This window comes from Rhipicephalus microplus, chromosome 5 (assembly GCF_043290135.1).
Source record: "Rhipicephalus microplus isolate Deutch F79 chromosome 5, USDA_Rmic, whole genome shotgun sequence".
NCBI classification, from domain to species: Eukaryota; Metazoa; Arthropoda; class Arachnida; order Ixodida; family Ixodidae; genus Rhipicephalus; species Rhipicephalus microplus.
Genome location: NC_134704.1, coordinates 172718828 through 172734614, shown reverse-complemented (window position 1 = coordinate 172734614; position 15787 = coordinate 172718828). Strand labels below are relative to the sequence as shown.

Below are 15787 nucleotides of genomic sequence, written 5' to 3'. Positions count from 1 at the left end.
TACAACATTTCCGCCTCCATCGGAAATGCAGCCGCCGCAGCCGGGATTCGAACCCGCGCCCTGCGGGTCAGCAGCCGAGTACCTTAGCCACTAGACCACCGCGGCGGGGCACGATTATCATGTTTGGATATGTTTTACTTTTGTCATCCGTTCACGTCACGTAATACCAAATTTGGTATATGTGAAGATAGCGAAACGGCCGCGAGTCAGTAATGAGCGTGGTATGTAGTCATGTTTTTACATTACACGCATGTCATTATTATCACGTTTTCACCAGTTATATACCTTCGTCATTCATTCAGGTCTAGTAATACCGAATTTCGTATATGTGAAGCTAGCGAAATAACAGCGAGCACACCATGAGCGTGGGGTTTAGTCATGACTTACATGACATGCATATCAAGATTTCTACGTTAGGGCCTGTCATCTACGTTCGCCATGAAGTCACGCATACTTTACCAGTTTTGCAATATGTCATGTAAACAAAATCACCACAAGAGCAGCAAGACCATGATTTGTTAATCATGACAATCATTACATACATTTCATGATTTTCATGCTATGTCAAGTCATTTATGCTCGTCATACAGTAATGTTTTGCCATACTAATTTTGGTATATATAGATGCCATTAGCGAAACGGTCAGGAGAGCTGAAAGTCGTAGGCCAATAGGTAGATAGACAAATACATTCAACCAAAGTCACCGAAGTGTGCTAAGAAATGCTTTGCATTCAGTAAATAAGTGCCGCCATATCCACGAGGTGAATGATGATGAGTGGGCGAAGCTCTGGTGGTAAACCTGGTAAACCATGAATCCTCCGTACATTTCACCGACTCCATTTTATTACAACGCTCCCCCTAGCGTACGTCGCCGCACTAAATCGAACAATTTTCTTCCACCAATGACACGCGCCATATGTGACATCATTCCTATTTTATAACATCTCGCATCTTTCATCACCAACTACACGTACCGCCGTCTAGTTTCTAACATCTTGCATCTTTTATCATCAGCTACAAGTACCGTTATCTAGTGAACACTGCAAGAACTAAACGACAGGTGGCTACATACAGGAGATGGTACCGCCGTCTAGGGAACACTGCAAGAACTAAACGAGAGGTGGCTACATACCGGGGACGCACAGCCCACACCTTATGGAGCTTCGCCCCTAAAAACTTAACGGGTGGGGGACACGTGCCCATTGTGCCATCTCTTGGCTACGCCCCTGATACTAGCCGACAGCCGCTGATGCCTGTCCAGAACCGCCGTCATGAGGTCACTCACGAAGACCGAGGCTGTGGCTACACTCGCAGCACATTGAGTTTACGGTTGTTTTCGTCTTTTTTTACGTATAATACAAACTTTTGGAGGACAGAGAGAAACAACTTTTTTCATGGCTTAGCAACGTCGGTGAATTCAATTTGTTTGTGTAACAGAACTCCTGAAGCACTCGTTGCTCTGACCAACTTACCCAATAGAAACACGGGTCATCTAGGACTATTAGATCAAGACGCTCGCGCGTCCTCTTCTAGGTCATTATGACAGCGCGTGCTGGGCATGCCTGGAGAATAATCCTGTCACTGTCATGTTAGCTTGACTTTGAGTAGTTTCTTTACTGCTTGAAAGTCGATTTTGAAAAACTGTGCTTGCCAGTAGGTACAACTACAAACTTGAACCTTTACTGCTTCTCAATGTCTGCTACCGTTTTCTCACGTATACGGCACACTACATACCCAAACTTGGAGTCCACGCTTTCAATGTTATACGTCACGACTGGTTCTCATAAATCTATGAAGGATCGAGCGAACGAACGAACGAACGAACAGATGGATGGATGGACGGACGGACGGACGGACGGACGGACGGATGGACGGACGGATGGATGGACGGACGGACGGACGGACGGACGGATGGATGGACGGATGGATGGATGGATGGATGGATGGATGGATGGATGGATGGATGGATGGATGGATGGATGGATGGATGGATGGATGGATGGATGGATGGATGGATGGATACACGGGGCAACAAAGGTACATATTGCTAAAGAATGTGTTGCATTTGAAAAGAAATAACATTTTTGGAAAAAAATACAAGGCTAACATCTCTCCCAATAGCAATCTTGGAAGTCTCCGCACGTATTCGGCACTTTGAGCACAAAGCTGCAAACCTTTGGTGGGCATCTCTTTAGAGCGAAAGCAGTGATGAGATCGCAACACGGGACGCATGCGGGGCCATCGTTGTCCGCCGCTGCCGCCGCAGCTAGCACTGTTCGTAACCACTATCACACGAATTAAGAGAAGTACTCAGTAAAGGAAAACCACCAAATACAAATAGGAATTTCAACCCCGATCCCCTGCGCGCCAGTCCAGTATTCTACCCCCGAGCCACGAAGATTTTTTAACAAAAAATACCTGAGCCGCACTGATGCTTAAAACTCATTTGCTAACTATCTTTATGCAGGCTTAATGTCGGGGAAGGCATTCCGCTAATGTGAGTAATAAAGCGTTTTAGAACAGCAAAGGAACCACCAGGTGTCGCTGAATGCGAATCGCGAAGCGAGTAGGTCGTTCACTGCTACAATCCATTGCCAAAGCTACTTGACCCCTATCAGCTGTGGCGCATACCCGCTTCCGAAATAATCCTTCATCGCCGTCAGTTGCAAGATGAAAACTTCCACGAAGTTCCTTGCAAGTGTACAGCGTATACCACGCTTCTCCGAAGAATCATGAACGACAGTTAAGTGAATCCCTGCCTACTACACAAAAATCATAATTATTTATGGCATAGTGAGCACCCAGCAAGTGTGCCTGTAGCAGTTACCCAAAGAGTGTTCAGAAAATGCTCTCATAGTCGCAGCTATAGTTCTCATAGTCATAGTCTCTCATAGTCATAGTCTCATAGTCTACGTGCTGCACTCTCAACGCGAATAGAACGTACCAAGAGTGTCCCTCGAGCGGTCGTATTCTCTCAAAACAGCGTTTTGTGATGTTTCGTGAGATCGGTATCCAAAAGAGTTAGCTGCCAGCCTTATGTCGTATAACCTTACAACCTGTTTGCTATTGCATTCATTGCTTCAACTTTGCGGTGAAGCTCTGACTTTTTACTTTTAGCACGACAATGACGAAACATGGTGCCTGGTCAAATCGACATTATGTCATAACAGTGTCCCAATTATAATAATATTGGTGATTGTTAAACTACACGTACGTGGTGGAAAAGACTTCGTGAGAACAGACTTATAATAAAGGTTTTTGCGCGTCTATAGAAGATCCTTCGACAACTTCAAGAACTGTTGAGCCCTTGGTACGTGGCAGCACCGCATTTCAGTTATTGGTAATTGTCACTTAGACTTCCCGCGCTTTCCACTATAAGAGAGCCCTGACGTTTATTCGTCTAGAGTGATAACTGCGGCACCGAACAAACAATCGCAATGGCAGTGTACCCGTCTCAGCGTGCCAAGACAAAAACTCACCGAAGTTCTGAATAGACTAGATGATCGCCTATTGTTGGAATAAAGGCTTCTGGGTTATTGGCCAAACCCATATTCAGCACAGAAATCTTTGAAAGCTTTCTTACATTTCTTGCAGACAACTGCCTTTAAATACAGGTTTTAGTGTCGTATATTATTTATTTATTTTGCTCTTTCCCAGTATTTTGTCTTCTCTCTCTTTTTGCAGCACCTCTTATTGGTTACCTTTTCTTCCCCTCTTCCCCTTATCCCCTTTTCCAGCACAGGGTAGCCAGGTAGTCTAAAAACTGGCTAACCTCCCTGTCCTTTTAAGCCCCGCCGCGGTGGCCTAGTGGCTAAGGTACTCGACTGCTGACCCGCAGGTCGCAGGATCGAATCCCGGCTGCGGCGGCTGCATTTCCGATGGAGGCGGAAATGTTGTAGGCCCGTGTGCTCAGACTTGGGTGCACGTTAAAGAACCCCAGTTGGTCGAAATTTCAGGAGCCCTCCAAAACAGCGTCTGTCATAATCATATGGTGGTTTTGGGACGTTAAACCCCCCAAATTAATTATCTTTGCTTCTCCCTGACGTTTATCAGTATGAGGCACCGCAATGTTCGGGCTCGACAAATCAGAATCTTTGGGAAGATATTTCTACCGATATTACAACATCCGCTGAGTCATTCCCAACAGATGCTAAGGCAGGTGCATAATGTGTATAATCACGTAATACCACCAGGTTAGCTTTAAAGGCAGAAACCAAGAAGTCACACTTGCTTTATGCACTTGTAATGTCTAACCATGATTTCAGCCACTTGAACCACAAATTTTGCGTCATACAACAGGGTCACACAGATTAAGTCTCACTTCGGTTCACAGATCGCCCCGCCGTGGTGGTCTAGTGGCTAAGGTACTCGGCTGCTGACCCGCAGGGCGCGGGTTTGAATCCCGGCTGCGGCGGCTGCATTTCCGATGGAGGCGGAAATGTTGTAGGCCCGTGTGCTCAGATTTGGGTGCACGTTAAAGAACCCCAGGTGGTCTACATTTCCGGAGCCCTCCACTACGGCGTCTCTCATAATCATATAGTGGTTTTGGGACGTTAAACCCCACATATCAATCAATCGGTTCACAGATCCTATCCTGGTGCAAAAATCTTTTCTGGAGCGCTTGGAGTACCACAAAGATAACGATAAGCGATAACGATAATAATTTGAAGATTACCATTGTACGCAGACGTCTGACTCTATATCATGCACAACTTGGAGAAGAAAGCGAAACTGGACTTACTGTACAATGGCTTGAAAGAGTGTTGCACATTTCAACTCAACAGGAGGAACACGTGCAGAACTACGCACTGCATACGCAGCCGCAATTCCGTAGCTTGATTCTCGTGAAACTTCAGTCTACAGTTAGAAGTATCATTTTTGTGCAATAATAATTTACCTTAAAGCTGTCTGTGACGTTGTGGTGTAATTTTCGTGCACCTCCTGGAGCTCCAAGCTTTCCAAGTGCCACGCTGCAGCAGCACAGGACTAGAAGTGCATGCCCTGAAAGACGTCTCATCTTTGGATCCTGTTTTATGAAAAAATACCAGTACATTATATTGTAGTTGAACTGGTAGAAACCTTAGACAATTATATACGGCAGGCTCATTTTGAACCCGCTAGCCACGGTGCCCGACTACTGAGCCAACAGTCAGGGTATCGAATGCAGGCCATGGTGGTTGCATTTTATTTTATTTATTTATGTTTACTTCTACATACTGCAGCCTTACTTCGGTTATCGCAGGAGTATTATTTTTTTCAACATCAGCACAGAAGCAGAAAGGCAACGCAACATTGCAAGAAAAAGAAAAACTAAAACAAAGAAAAAAACTAGAATAACACTCCTAATAAACAATGCGAGATCTAAAATGTTCGTTCAAAAAATCATCTAAAGGCAATGATCTGGTTGACCAAAGTGCAATATTCTATTTTTCTACAGTGTACGGAAAGAAGCTGAATTTAAATAGGTGAGTACGTGTACGCAATGCAGCGACATTGAGTTTGTGACTAGTCCTAGTGGATTTCAAATTATTGGGGCACAAATATTCGTTCATGTTTTGCATGGATAATAACAAGAATATGCAGCAACTTTAGACATTAGAAGTCGCATCGCTCGTACAAAGTTTGCAGACTCAAAGTATCAAACTGAGAGGGTGATAAATTCCAGGCGTAGCGGCGGAAAATGAAACAAATGGCTTTCTATTGAACCGATTTCAGTGTATATCATGTGCGATGCTTTATGAGGATTCCATACGAGGCAGGTATATTCGAGTATCAGACGGATAAGCGATTTATATGTGAGCAATTTTTTTCACGTGGAAAATTCTTTATTGTACAATTTAGATAGACCGAATTTTTTTAAGCTTTATTGCAGGTGTACTCGATATGTTTAGACCAAGATATGTTGGCTGTGAGTATGAGGCCTAGGTGCTTATAATTGAACACTTGTTTCATAAAGAGGCCATTCAATAGTAATCAAACCAAAAAACAGAGGTGTATTTGTGGAAGGAACGAGTGATTGTTGTAACAAAGTTAATGCTCATTTGCCATGTGCGGCACCAACCGCAAAACTGTGCAGAAGAGTGATTATGTAGAATTTGATCATAGTTGTTATAATTAAACAATACAGTACACAGTCGTCAGCGTAAAGGCGGTATTCAGCCGACACATAGTGTCCAGGACCGAGCCCTGAGGGGCTCGGTCCTGGACACATTCAGAACAGGCGAGTTTGAGCAACTCAAAAAAACATACTGGAAATAGTTATTTAAAAAGCTAGCACTTTAGTCAACCAAAACGTGATTGCTAAGAACAGTGTAGTTTTATGCGAAAGTTTGCAATGTGTAACATTGTCGAATGCCTTCGAAAAGTCGATGAAAATAGCATCAGTTTGGTAACCGAAGTCTAGAGCATGTGAAATGCCGTGTGAGACGATAGTTATAGCGCGAGAACAAAACGACGACACAGAGACAAGAAGGACACGAAAGACACGAGCGCTCGTGTCTTTCGTGTCTTTCTTGTCTCTGTGTCGTCGTTTTGTTCTCGCGCTATAACTATCGTCATGCCATACCGACTAGCCCAAGCTGCCACACTTCCGCCGTGTGAGAAGTTGAGCTATTGTAGAGCAACCTTAACCAAAACCATGCTGAGCATTAGTGAGGAAGTTACCGTTTTTAAAAAACGCCATGATATGCTTAAAGAGTATGCTCTCTAAAAGTTCGCATGAGTGAAATGTTAATAAAATCGGGCGATAATTTATTGGAGACTGGTTGCTGCCAGATTTATTCGTAGCAAGAATTTGGCTAATGTCCAGATTACAAAAACAGTCGAGGAGGTTAGGGACTTTTGAAAAAATACGATCTGGAACTGGACTCGCTCGCTGGATTCCGTGCCGACCGGTTGTGCCCTCGCGATTTCCGACGTCAGCGTAGATCTCGCCGTCTGGGCTGGCCCTGTACATCATCTCCTGACGCCGACCTCCGACGTAAGCGTAGCTCTGACCTACTGGGCTTGCCCTATGCCATCTCCTGACGCCGACAAGAGCTCTCGCAAGTGGTGCCCCGTCCTCGGGCTCCTGTCACCGTGTTTCCATCTTCCCTATCCCTCCTATCCCCTCTATATGACCTCACTCGTTGGCTTAGCGCATATATCTCTATATATATATATGTATATACATTTAATCATATTTTTTAACTCCTCCTCACCCCCATTCCTGGTGAGCTACTTTTGAGGTGTCGCACCGTGATACAGACAGTTACGGGGCTCACTTTTCTCATCCTTTCTCTCTTAGAACCACTCCAAATACGGTCAAATGGCAACTGGTCTTCTCACGATATTTATGAAGAATATCACAATAAGTATTATTTAGAAACGACATCAGAAAGAAGAGATTTTTATTTCCTAAGTTGAAAATTCAGTTCATAACCTCGTTGACAGACACTGAAACGTTACTGATTGAGTTATTTGAGCCGTTAAGAAAGCGAGGGATATTTAGGTTGTCACTTGTGAATACGAATTGAAAGTATTCATTGAACGCATTCGAAACAGTTAGCGGGTAACTACAGGGGACATTATCTGTAACAACTTTATTTGTCGCAGCTGAGGTGGGTACAACAGATGCCCTAAATTTTTTAAGGTTGCTTTTCAATAAATCTTGCAACGTAACATTGGAGTGTTACAGTGAGCCCCCTGAAATACACTCATTGAACCTTGCCAAATAATTACTTTGGATCGAAATTAATTCGAAACACCTCCTTTGAAGAATCATTTTGATCCGAAGTCCTTCTTTGTCAAGGTTCAAATCTTGTATACTAAGAAGTTCACCGTTTCATTTTAGACGCCACAGACTGGCATCATGACGCGACAGGTGAAGTACGTCACGCGATGTCCAGAGAAGTTGGGGGGTTTCCATTTCTGTTTTTGATTGGACAAAGTGCTGAATAGGAGTTCCCGCATCCTTTTCAAAGAAAGTCACCATGCCTATCACATCATTGCATTCGTTGAGGCTTCCGACAACAATAAAATACCCAGACAAAAGATCAATTACAGACGCATCGTCGACTCGTCAAAAATCGGTAAATGTAACGTAAACACAATGGTTGCTACGCACAAGAACAACCATAGTTCCTAGAATTTCCTTGTGGCCCGAGATACTATCGGAAAGTTTGCATTCAAGACCATTGTCTAAGAGCATAGGACCAACAAAACTAAATATAATACTGCGTCTCCTCAAGTAATAGTTTCAACAATCTGTTCTAAATGAAAATCTAGCGGAAAATCTTACAGAACTTTGCTGATTTTTATGCCATAAAAAGCCTGTAAGCGAAAGAGATATTCATAAAATTCCAGAAGTGTTGAAATGACAGATCAGGCTGGAATTAAACAAAAGCTCGTGCATGGAAGTTGTTGAAGTGAGCAGCTGAACTATGTTTGATGCAGATGAGCAGCGGCACACCACGCCAAGTACTGTGGAAATACTTCCGAAAAATGTCTTACACCAAACAGATTCTGTTTAAGATGGACTGGAGATATCTAAACATTTAAGATCAGACCGTAAAAATAGTCTGCCATGACGTCTGTCAGTTGTGATGACTGTGAAACCTGCAGACGTTATTTCGCTGCCATATACAGGGTGTCCCACGCAGCTTTAGCCAGAGTTAAAAAATTTATTGGGACACGTAATTACGACGCGACCAAATGCATGTTGCTCATCGTTGCCTGGAGTAAGTCAGACTATTTTTGATGTTCTAAAATATTGTATAATTAGATCTGTTTAAATAACTAACATTTGAAGGAACAAGTATGGATAAAAAATTTGAATGAGAAAGTGGTAGATCAGTTTGCGAAACGTCAAAATAGATTGTTTTGAACTTTATATCTCTTAAGCATCAGTGTTTTTCTGCTAATTACAAATGCTCAAGAAATACAAAAAATTACCACGTGACAAACCCGCTAGCGTGTCAGTGCGCACGATAATGTCAGTGCTTCCTAACGTTCCGCGTAAGAACAACACACTTCCCTCGCACCAGTTACCCCGCCGCGGTGGTCTAGTGGCTAAGGTACTCGACTGCTGACCCGCAGGTCGCGGGATCGAATTCCGGCTGCGGCGGTTGCATTTCTGATAGAGGCGGAAATGTTGCAGGCCTGTGTGCTTAAATTTTCGAGCACGTTAAAGAACCCCAGGAGGTCAAAATTTTTCGGGCCCTCCACTACGGCGTCTCTCATATTAAAACGGCAATTTTGGTACGTTGAACCTCACATATCAATCAAATCATCAATCGCACAAGTTCATGACAGCAATAAGCAGTCACAGTGGTTACACTTTTGTGGCCCATAGCAAAACGTTTTCATCGTGAAGCCACCACCATCGTTGCACCCCTGCCGAGACAGCACAATCGGGCAATTGCTTTTACGCGGAACGTTAGGGAGCACTAGAATCATTGTGCGCACTGGCGCTTGAGCGGGTTTGTCACATCATATTTTTTTTTAATTCGCGGCCATTTGTAATTAGCAGAAAGACACTAATAGCTAACAGATATAAAGTTCAAAACTGTCTAATCGGACATTTTGCAAACCAATCTACAAATTCCTTATTGGAATTTTTATCTTCGTTTCTTAAAAAGTTAGTTAATTAAACATATCTAATAAAACAATATTTGAGAACACAAAAAAATAGTCTAACTTCAGGCAACAGTGAGCAACATGCATTTCATCATCATCATCAGCCTGACAACGTCCACTGCAGGACAAAGGCGTCTCCCATGTTCCGCCAGTTAACCCGGCCCTGTGCTTGCTGCTGCCAATTTTTACCCGCAAACTTCTTAACCTCATCTGCCCACCTAACCTTCTGTCTCCCCCTAACCCGCTTACCTTCTCTGGAAATCCAGTTAGTTACCCTTAATGACCAGCGGTTATCCTGTCTACGCGCTACATGCTCGGCCCATGTACATTATCTATTCTTGATTTCGACTATAATATTCTTAACCGCCGTTTGTTCCCTAATCCACTCTGCTCTCTTCTTGTCTCTTAAGGTAACACCTACCATTTTTCTTTTCATTGCTCGCTGCGTCGTCCTCAATTTAAGCTGAACCCTCTTTGTAAGTCTCCAGGTCTCTGCTCCATAGCTAAGCACCGGCAAAATACAACTGTTATATAGGTTCCTCTTGAGGGATAGTGGCAATCTAGCTGTCATAATTTGAGAGTGCTTGCCAGATGTGCTCCAGTCCATTCTTATTCTTCTAGTTACTTCAATCTCGTGGTTTGGCTCCGCGGTTATTACCTGCCCTAAGTAGACATAGTCCTTTGCAACTTGAAGTGCACTATTACCTATCTCGAAGCGCTGCTCTTTTCCGAGGTTGTTGTACATTACTTTCATTTTCTGTATATTAATTTTAAGACCAACCTTTCTGCTCTCCTTGTCTAACTCCTGAGTTGCAATTCGTCCCCTGAGTTACTCAGCAATGAAATGTCATCGGCGAAGCGCAGGTTACTAAGGTACTCTCCATTAACTCTTATCCCTAACTGTTCACATTCTAGGCTTCTGAAAACCTCCTGTAAGCACACGGTAAATAGCATTGGGGAGATTGTTTCCCCCTGCCTTACACCCTTCTTGATTGGTATTCTGTTGCTTTCTTTATGAAGCACTATGGTAGCACTTGATCCCCTCTAGATTTCTTCCAGGATGTTTATATATACTTGATCGACGCCCTGATTCCGCAGTGTCTGCATGACGGCTGATATTTCTACCGAATCAAACGCCTTCTCGTAATCTATGAAGGTTATGTATAGTGATTGGTTATATTCTGAGCATTTCTTTATTACCTGATTGAAAGTAATAATGTGGTCGATTGTTTGGTAGCCTGTTCGAAATCGTGCTTGTTCCTTTGGTTGATTGAATTCCAATACTTTCTTTACTCTGTGAGCAATTACCTTTGTAAATAGCTTGTATACTACAGAGAGCAAGCTGATCGGCCTGTAATTCTTCAAGTTCTTTTCATCTCCTTTCTTATGTATTAAGATGATGTTAGCATTCTTCCAGGGCTCTGGCACTCTTCCCGTCAGGATACACCTCGTAAACAGGGTGGCTAGTTTTTCTAACACAATCTGTCCTCCATCTTTCAGCATATTTGATGTTACCTGACCCTGTGTGCTTCGTGGCAGAGTGGTTAGCGCTGCGCGTGGCGAATTGAGAGGTCGCTTGTTCGATGCCCCACGAAGATCAATTCAAACAGGTCGCGAATGTTTGGGCGAAAACCAGTTCAGAAGCTATTGCCAGTGACATCGGCATGAGGAGTTCTGGGAGCTGCGATTGAAGCGCGAGGGAGAGTCTATTTGCACCTCAACAGCTCGGGGTCACGCGATCCAAGGTAAACGTCACATATGACGTCAATGATAAAGGGATCGGCTTCAACTGGCACTGAACTGGCTACGTCTTGTCGAGTGAGTTTGAGGTCACTTGTCAAAAATAAGCAAAAACTCGTTATCTTACATTCTTGTGGGCGTCATCCACGCTGCGTAGTTCATTAACATGCATTTAGTCGCGTCGTAATTACGTGTCCTGGCTTATTTTTAAACTCTGGTTAAAGTTACCTGGGACACCCTGTATATATACTCAGTCAACCAAGTTTCCGTTACCTCAGCTTTATGCGGTGATTGGGTCGGGATAAGTTAAAGAAAAATTCGACACTTGTTCACTACAGGCTTGTGGCGTTAACATTTAAGATGCGCGGCGTTTCGTTATGATCGTTCCAGAGGTGTCAAGGAGCATTAGTAGTGGAGTTGGAAGGGGCGTTTTCTGGCGGAGAATCAATCCTAACGAGCGTATTAGTGTCATCCTTCCAGTTGTAACCAACTTCATCTCTTGATCTATAAACACATAATCAAAGCTCAAGAGTACACTAGAGGCATTATGTCAAAAGGATTTTGCTTCTTCCAATATCTTCTTTTTGGGGGTGCTTACGTGCGATCAATAGTATCCGAAAATACCAAAGTCTGAGCCTTTAGGTTTTTAGAAGTTTTAAGAACAAGTGTTATCTCGCAATAACCGAGCAACTTTATGATAATGGGACGTGGTCGACCGGCTTGCCGATGTCCCATCCTGTGGCACCTTTCAATATTCGGGTAATTTATTTTGTACCACTTCAAATGGTTAGACAGAACAAAGTAGGAGGATTCATCCTGTGTCTCAGTGAGATCATGCAGCAGCAAGTTATTATGGTGATATCCGTATTCTACATTACTACGCATAGTACTTGATTGATCTTAATTTGTAACTGCTGGATATCTCTGTTTACATTATTACCGCTAGGTATGCATGAGGGAAGCCATTCAAATGAGGAGACACGAATCTCCAAAGCATCAAACCTAGAATTGACACCTTCATCAAATTTCTTGATATTGTCGCGGTACAACGCGAATAAAACACAGATACACCTTGGGACGACGAAATCAGCATGTCCTCGACAGCTCAGTCACAAGATCGTCTTTTTCAGCCTCGAGAGAAACTAGAGGCCCACTACCTCGTGCCCGCTAAATACCCCATCATTGTTATCGTCCACATGTAGACACGCGTCATTTGCCTCTCTCCCAAAGAGCATCGCCCCGATGCGCAGTCTGTAATGCAGTTTTTTTTCTAAATTAAAGTATCATGCAATCACTCGCTGACGTAGGGTTTCATGCGGACTACGTGAACGAGTTCAGGATGGTGCTGGCGACGCCTTGTACTATACGAACAGTCGGGAACAACTTCGTAAGTGACATCGCTCAGTCGTCGCACAACTAGGTACGGTCCAAAGTATCTTCTTAAGAGTTTTTCAGAAAGTCCTCGTTTTTGTATGGGCGTCCAGACCCATACTTTGTCGCCAGTTTGGTATACGACTGTTCTGCGGTGAGTATTGTAGCGGCCTGCATCGTAGTCTTGCTGCTGGCTGATCCGTAAACGTGCAAGTTGCCTAGCTTCTTCTGCGCGTTCTGTAAACGTGTCGGCGTGCAGATGACGAGCAGATAGGCAGATCCCGTCGACGAAAAATTTCTTTTATAGAGTACTCCGCCACGTAAACAAAATGATGACAACGCTCTTGCGAAAACTCTTGGCGCCTTCCGAGATCTGCCATCCAAGTAGGTAATTAAGCCAAGCAACTCAGCGTCGTCTCGTTGTTGCTGCGCAATGGTGGTCGTGTCAAGGACACCGAGAAATGATGTTTCCTCCTCCTCGGGTAGGGTTGCCGACTTAATGGGTGAACGGGACAAACAGTCGGCGTCCATATGTCGCTTCCCTGACTTATGTACAACTGCCATGTCGAATTCCTGCAGCCTGAGACTCCAACGCGCTAATCGGCCGGTAGGGTCTTCAAGATTAGTTAACCAACACAGTGAGTGGTGGTCGCTAATTACTTTGAAGGGGCGGTCATATAAATACGGACGAAATTTCGTAACCGCCCATACCACGGCGAGACATTCCTTCTCAGTCGTGGAGTAATTAGCCTCAGCACGTGTTAACGTTCTGCTTGCGTAAGCGATTACCCTTTCTGCGCCATCTTGCTGCTGCACAAGCACAGCTCCCAGACCAACATTGCTAGCATCGGTGTGAAGCATCGTAGGGGCTCTCTCGTCGAAGTGGGCAAGGACTGGGGGTGTTTGTAGTCGCTGGCGAAGATCGTTAAAAGCAGCTTCCTCTTCGTTCTTCCACTGAAAGGTGACGTCTTCTCTTGTTAGGCGAGTTAGTGGTGATGCTATGCGTGCGAAGTCCGCGATAAATCGTCGATAATACGCGCAGAGGCCGAGAAAGCGCCTGACAGCCTTTTTATCGGTCGGCATAGGAAACTGGTCTACGGCTGCGATTTTTTCATGATCGGGACGAATACCAGCATGACTGACGACATGACCAAGAAATCGCAGCTCTTCGTAGCAAAAATGGCACTTCTCAGGCTTCAACGTCAGGCCCGCGGACTGTATGGCTCGTAAGACCACCTCAAGTCTTTCAAGGTGCTCGTCAAACGTCGCGGAAAACACTATGACGTCGTCCAGATATACTAAGCATGTTTTCCACTTCAACCCAGAAAGCACGGTATCCATGAGTCTTTGAAAGGTAGCAGGGGCTGAGCACAAACCGAATGGCAAGACCTTAAATTCATATAACCCATCTGGTGTCACAAAAGCGGTCTTCTCGCGGTCTCTCGGGTCCACCTCGATTTGCCAATATCCACTCCGCAAGTCCATTGAAGAGAAGTATCGAGCATGTCGAAGTCTGTCGAGAGAGTCGTCTATACGCGGTAGTGGATACACGTCTTTCTTGGTCACCTGATTTAGCTTCCGGTAATCCACACAGAAGCGCAGGCTGCCGTCCTTTTTCTTAACGAGGACTACAGGCGACGCCCAGGGGCTCTGTGAAGGCTGAATGACGTCATCTTCAAGCATTCTGTCTACCTGCTGTTGTATCGCTTCACGTTCTTTTGGAGCCACGCGATAAGGGTTCTGGTGAATAGGTCTCGCCGTTTCCTCGGTAATTATTCGATGCCTGGTTAGAGGCGTGCGGCCAACTCTTGATGTTGTCGAAAAGCAGTCTTGAAATTTGGCCAGTAACTCAAGGAGTCTGCGTCGGTCGTCTTTTGGCAAAGTAATGCTAACGTCCAGAACAGGCGCTGAATCAAGATTTAGCGACTCGTCGACTACCGCCAAGCAGCCTTCGGCATCTATGACATCGTCGAAGTAAGCGACTGCCGTGCCTTTAGGAAGCTGCCGGCGCTCAGCACTAAAATTGGTCAGCAGCAAGTTCGTACGTCCAGCAGCAACTCTGACGATACCTCGTGCGACAGAAATACCGTGGGTGAAGAGCAGCGAGCTAATTCGGTCCGCAACTCCTTCGGCGTCAAACTGAGCAGCGGCGGCCACAGAAACAAGCGTGCATGACTTCGGAGGGAGAACCACATCGTCATCAGTAAGACGCAGTTGTTTTGGTCGCGCCTCTGGGGAATTGGGTAAGCCCGAACTGTTCCAAAACGTAATCAAGCTCTTTGGTATGTTGATGACGGCACCATATTCCCGTAAAAAGTCCATGCCGAGAATTACGTCTCTGCAGCATGCGGCGATAACGACGAACGACGCAGTGAAAGGAGAACCTCCGATGTCAATTCTTGCGGTACATCTTCCCGAGGGCATCAATAACTGGCCTCCTGCTGTTCTTATATGAGGGCCTGTCCACGGCGTCTTCACTTTTCTGAGGCTGTCGGCGAGGTCCTGACTTATAATGGAGAAGTCGGCACCAGTGTCGACTAAAGCTGTCACTTTCTGGCCGTCGAGAAGAACACTAAGGTCAGCAGTCACAATTTCATCGTTTTCACGGCTTATCGGCTGTATGGCGTCGTGCTGTGGGGGCTTCTTGTCGTTATCTTTATGGCCTGCAACCTTGCCCCCGGAGGTCGCCGCTCTCAGTTTCCCCGGCGCGGGCTAGGTGACCTTCTTGTATTAAGGTTCGCATAGGTGTGGTGGTGCGACAAAGGCGAACGCGCGGGGAACGGAGAGCGGGACTGACGTCTCGGACCAGGAGGGTGAGCAGGCATTGCCTTCTCTGCAGTGGTAGAGCCGTCCTCAAAGTGATAACGGGCTCCATAGAAAGAAGTGTCGTCACGGCGCGGAGTGTATTCGTCATTGGCACGTCGACCGTCAAACCAAGGTCGTTGAGGACGGAATGAATCCCCTCGATGCCAGCAATGACGGGCAATATGTCCTGCACCCCCGCAGTGAAAGCATAGTGGACGCCTGTCCACGGTGTGCCATGCATCTTTTTTCCGGGTCG

General features: G+C 45.1%; 1 protein-coding gene across 2 annotated transcripts in view; it reads right to left on the bottom strand.

Annotated features, from left to right (window-relative positions):
* The window catches only part of LOC119173316 (uncharacterized), a 74269-nt gene that overhangs the window by 35755 nt on the left and 22727 nt on the right, over positions 1-15787 (bottom strand). For both annotated transcript variants that reach the window (XM_075894465.1, XM_075894464.1), the window contains one exon: positions 4898-5026. In XM_075894465.1, coding sequence (XP_075750580.1) covers positions 4898-5017 — 120 coding nt within the window. In that variant the 5' untranslated portion in view covers positions 5018-5026. The remainder of the gene's footprint in view (positions 1-4897; positions 5027-15787) is intronic.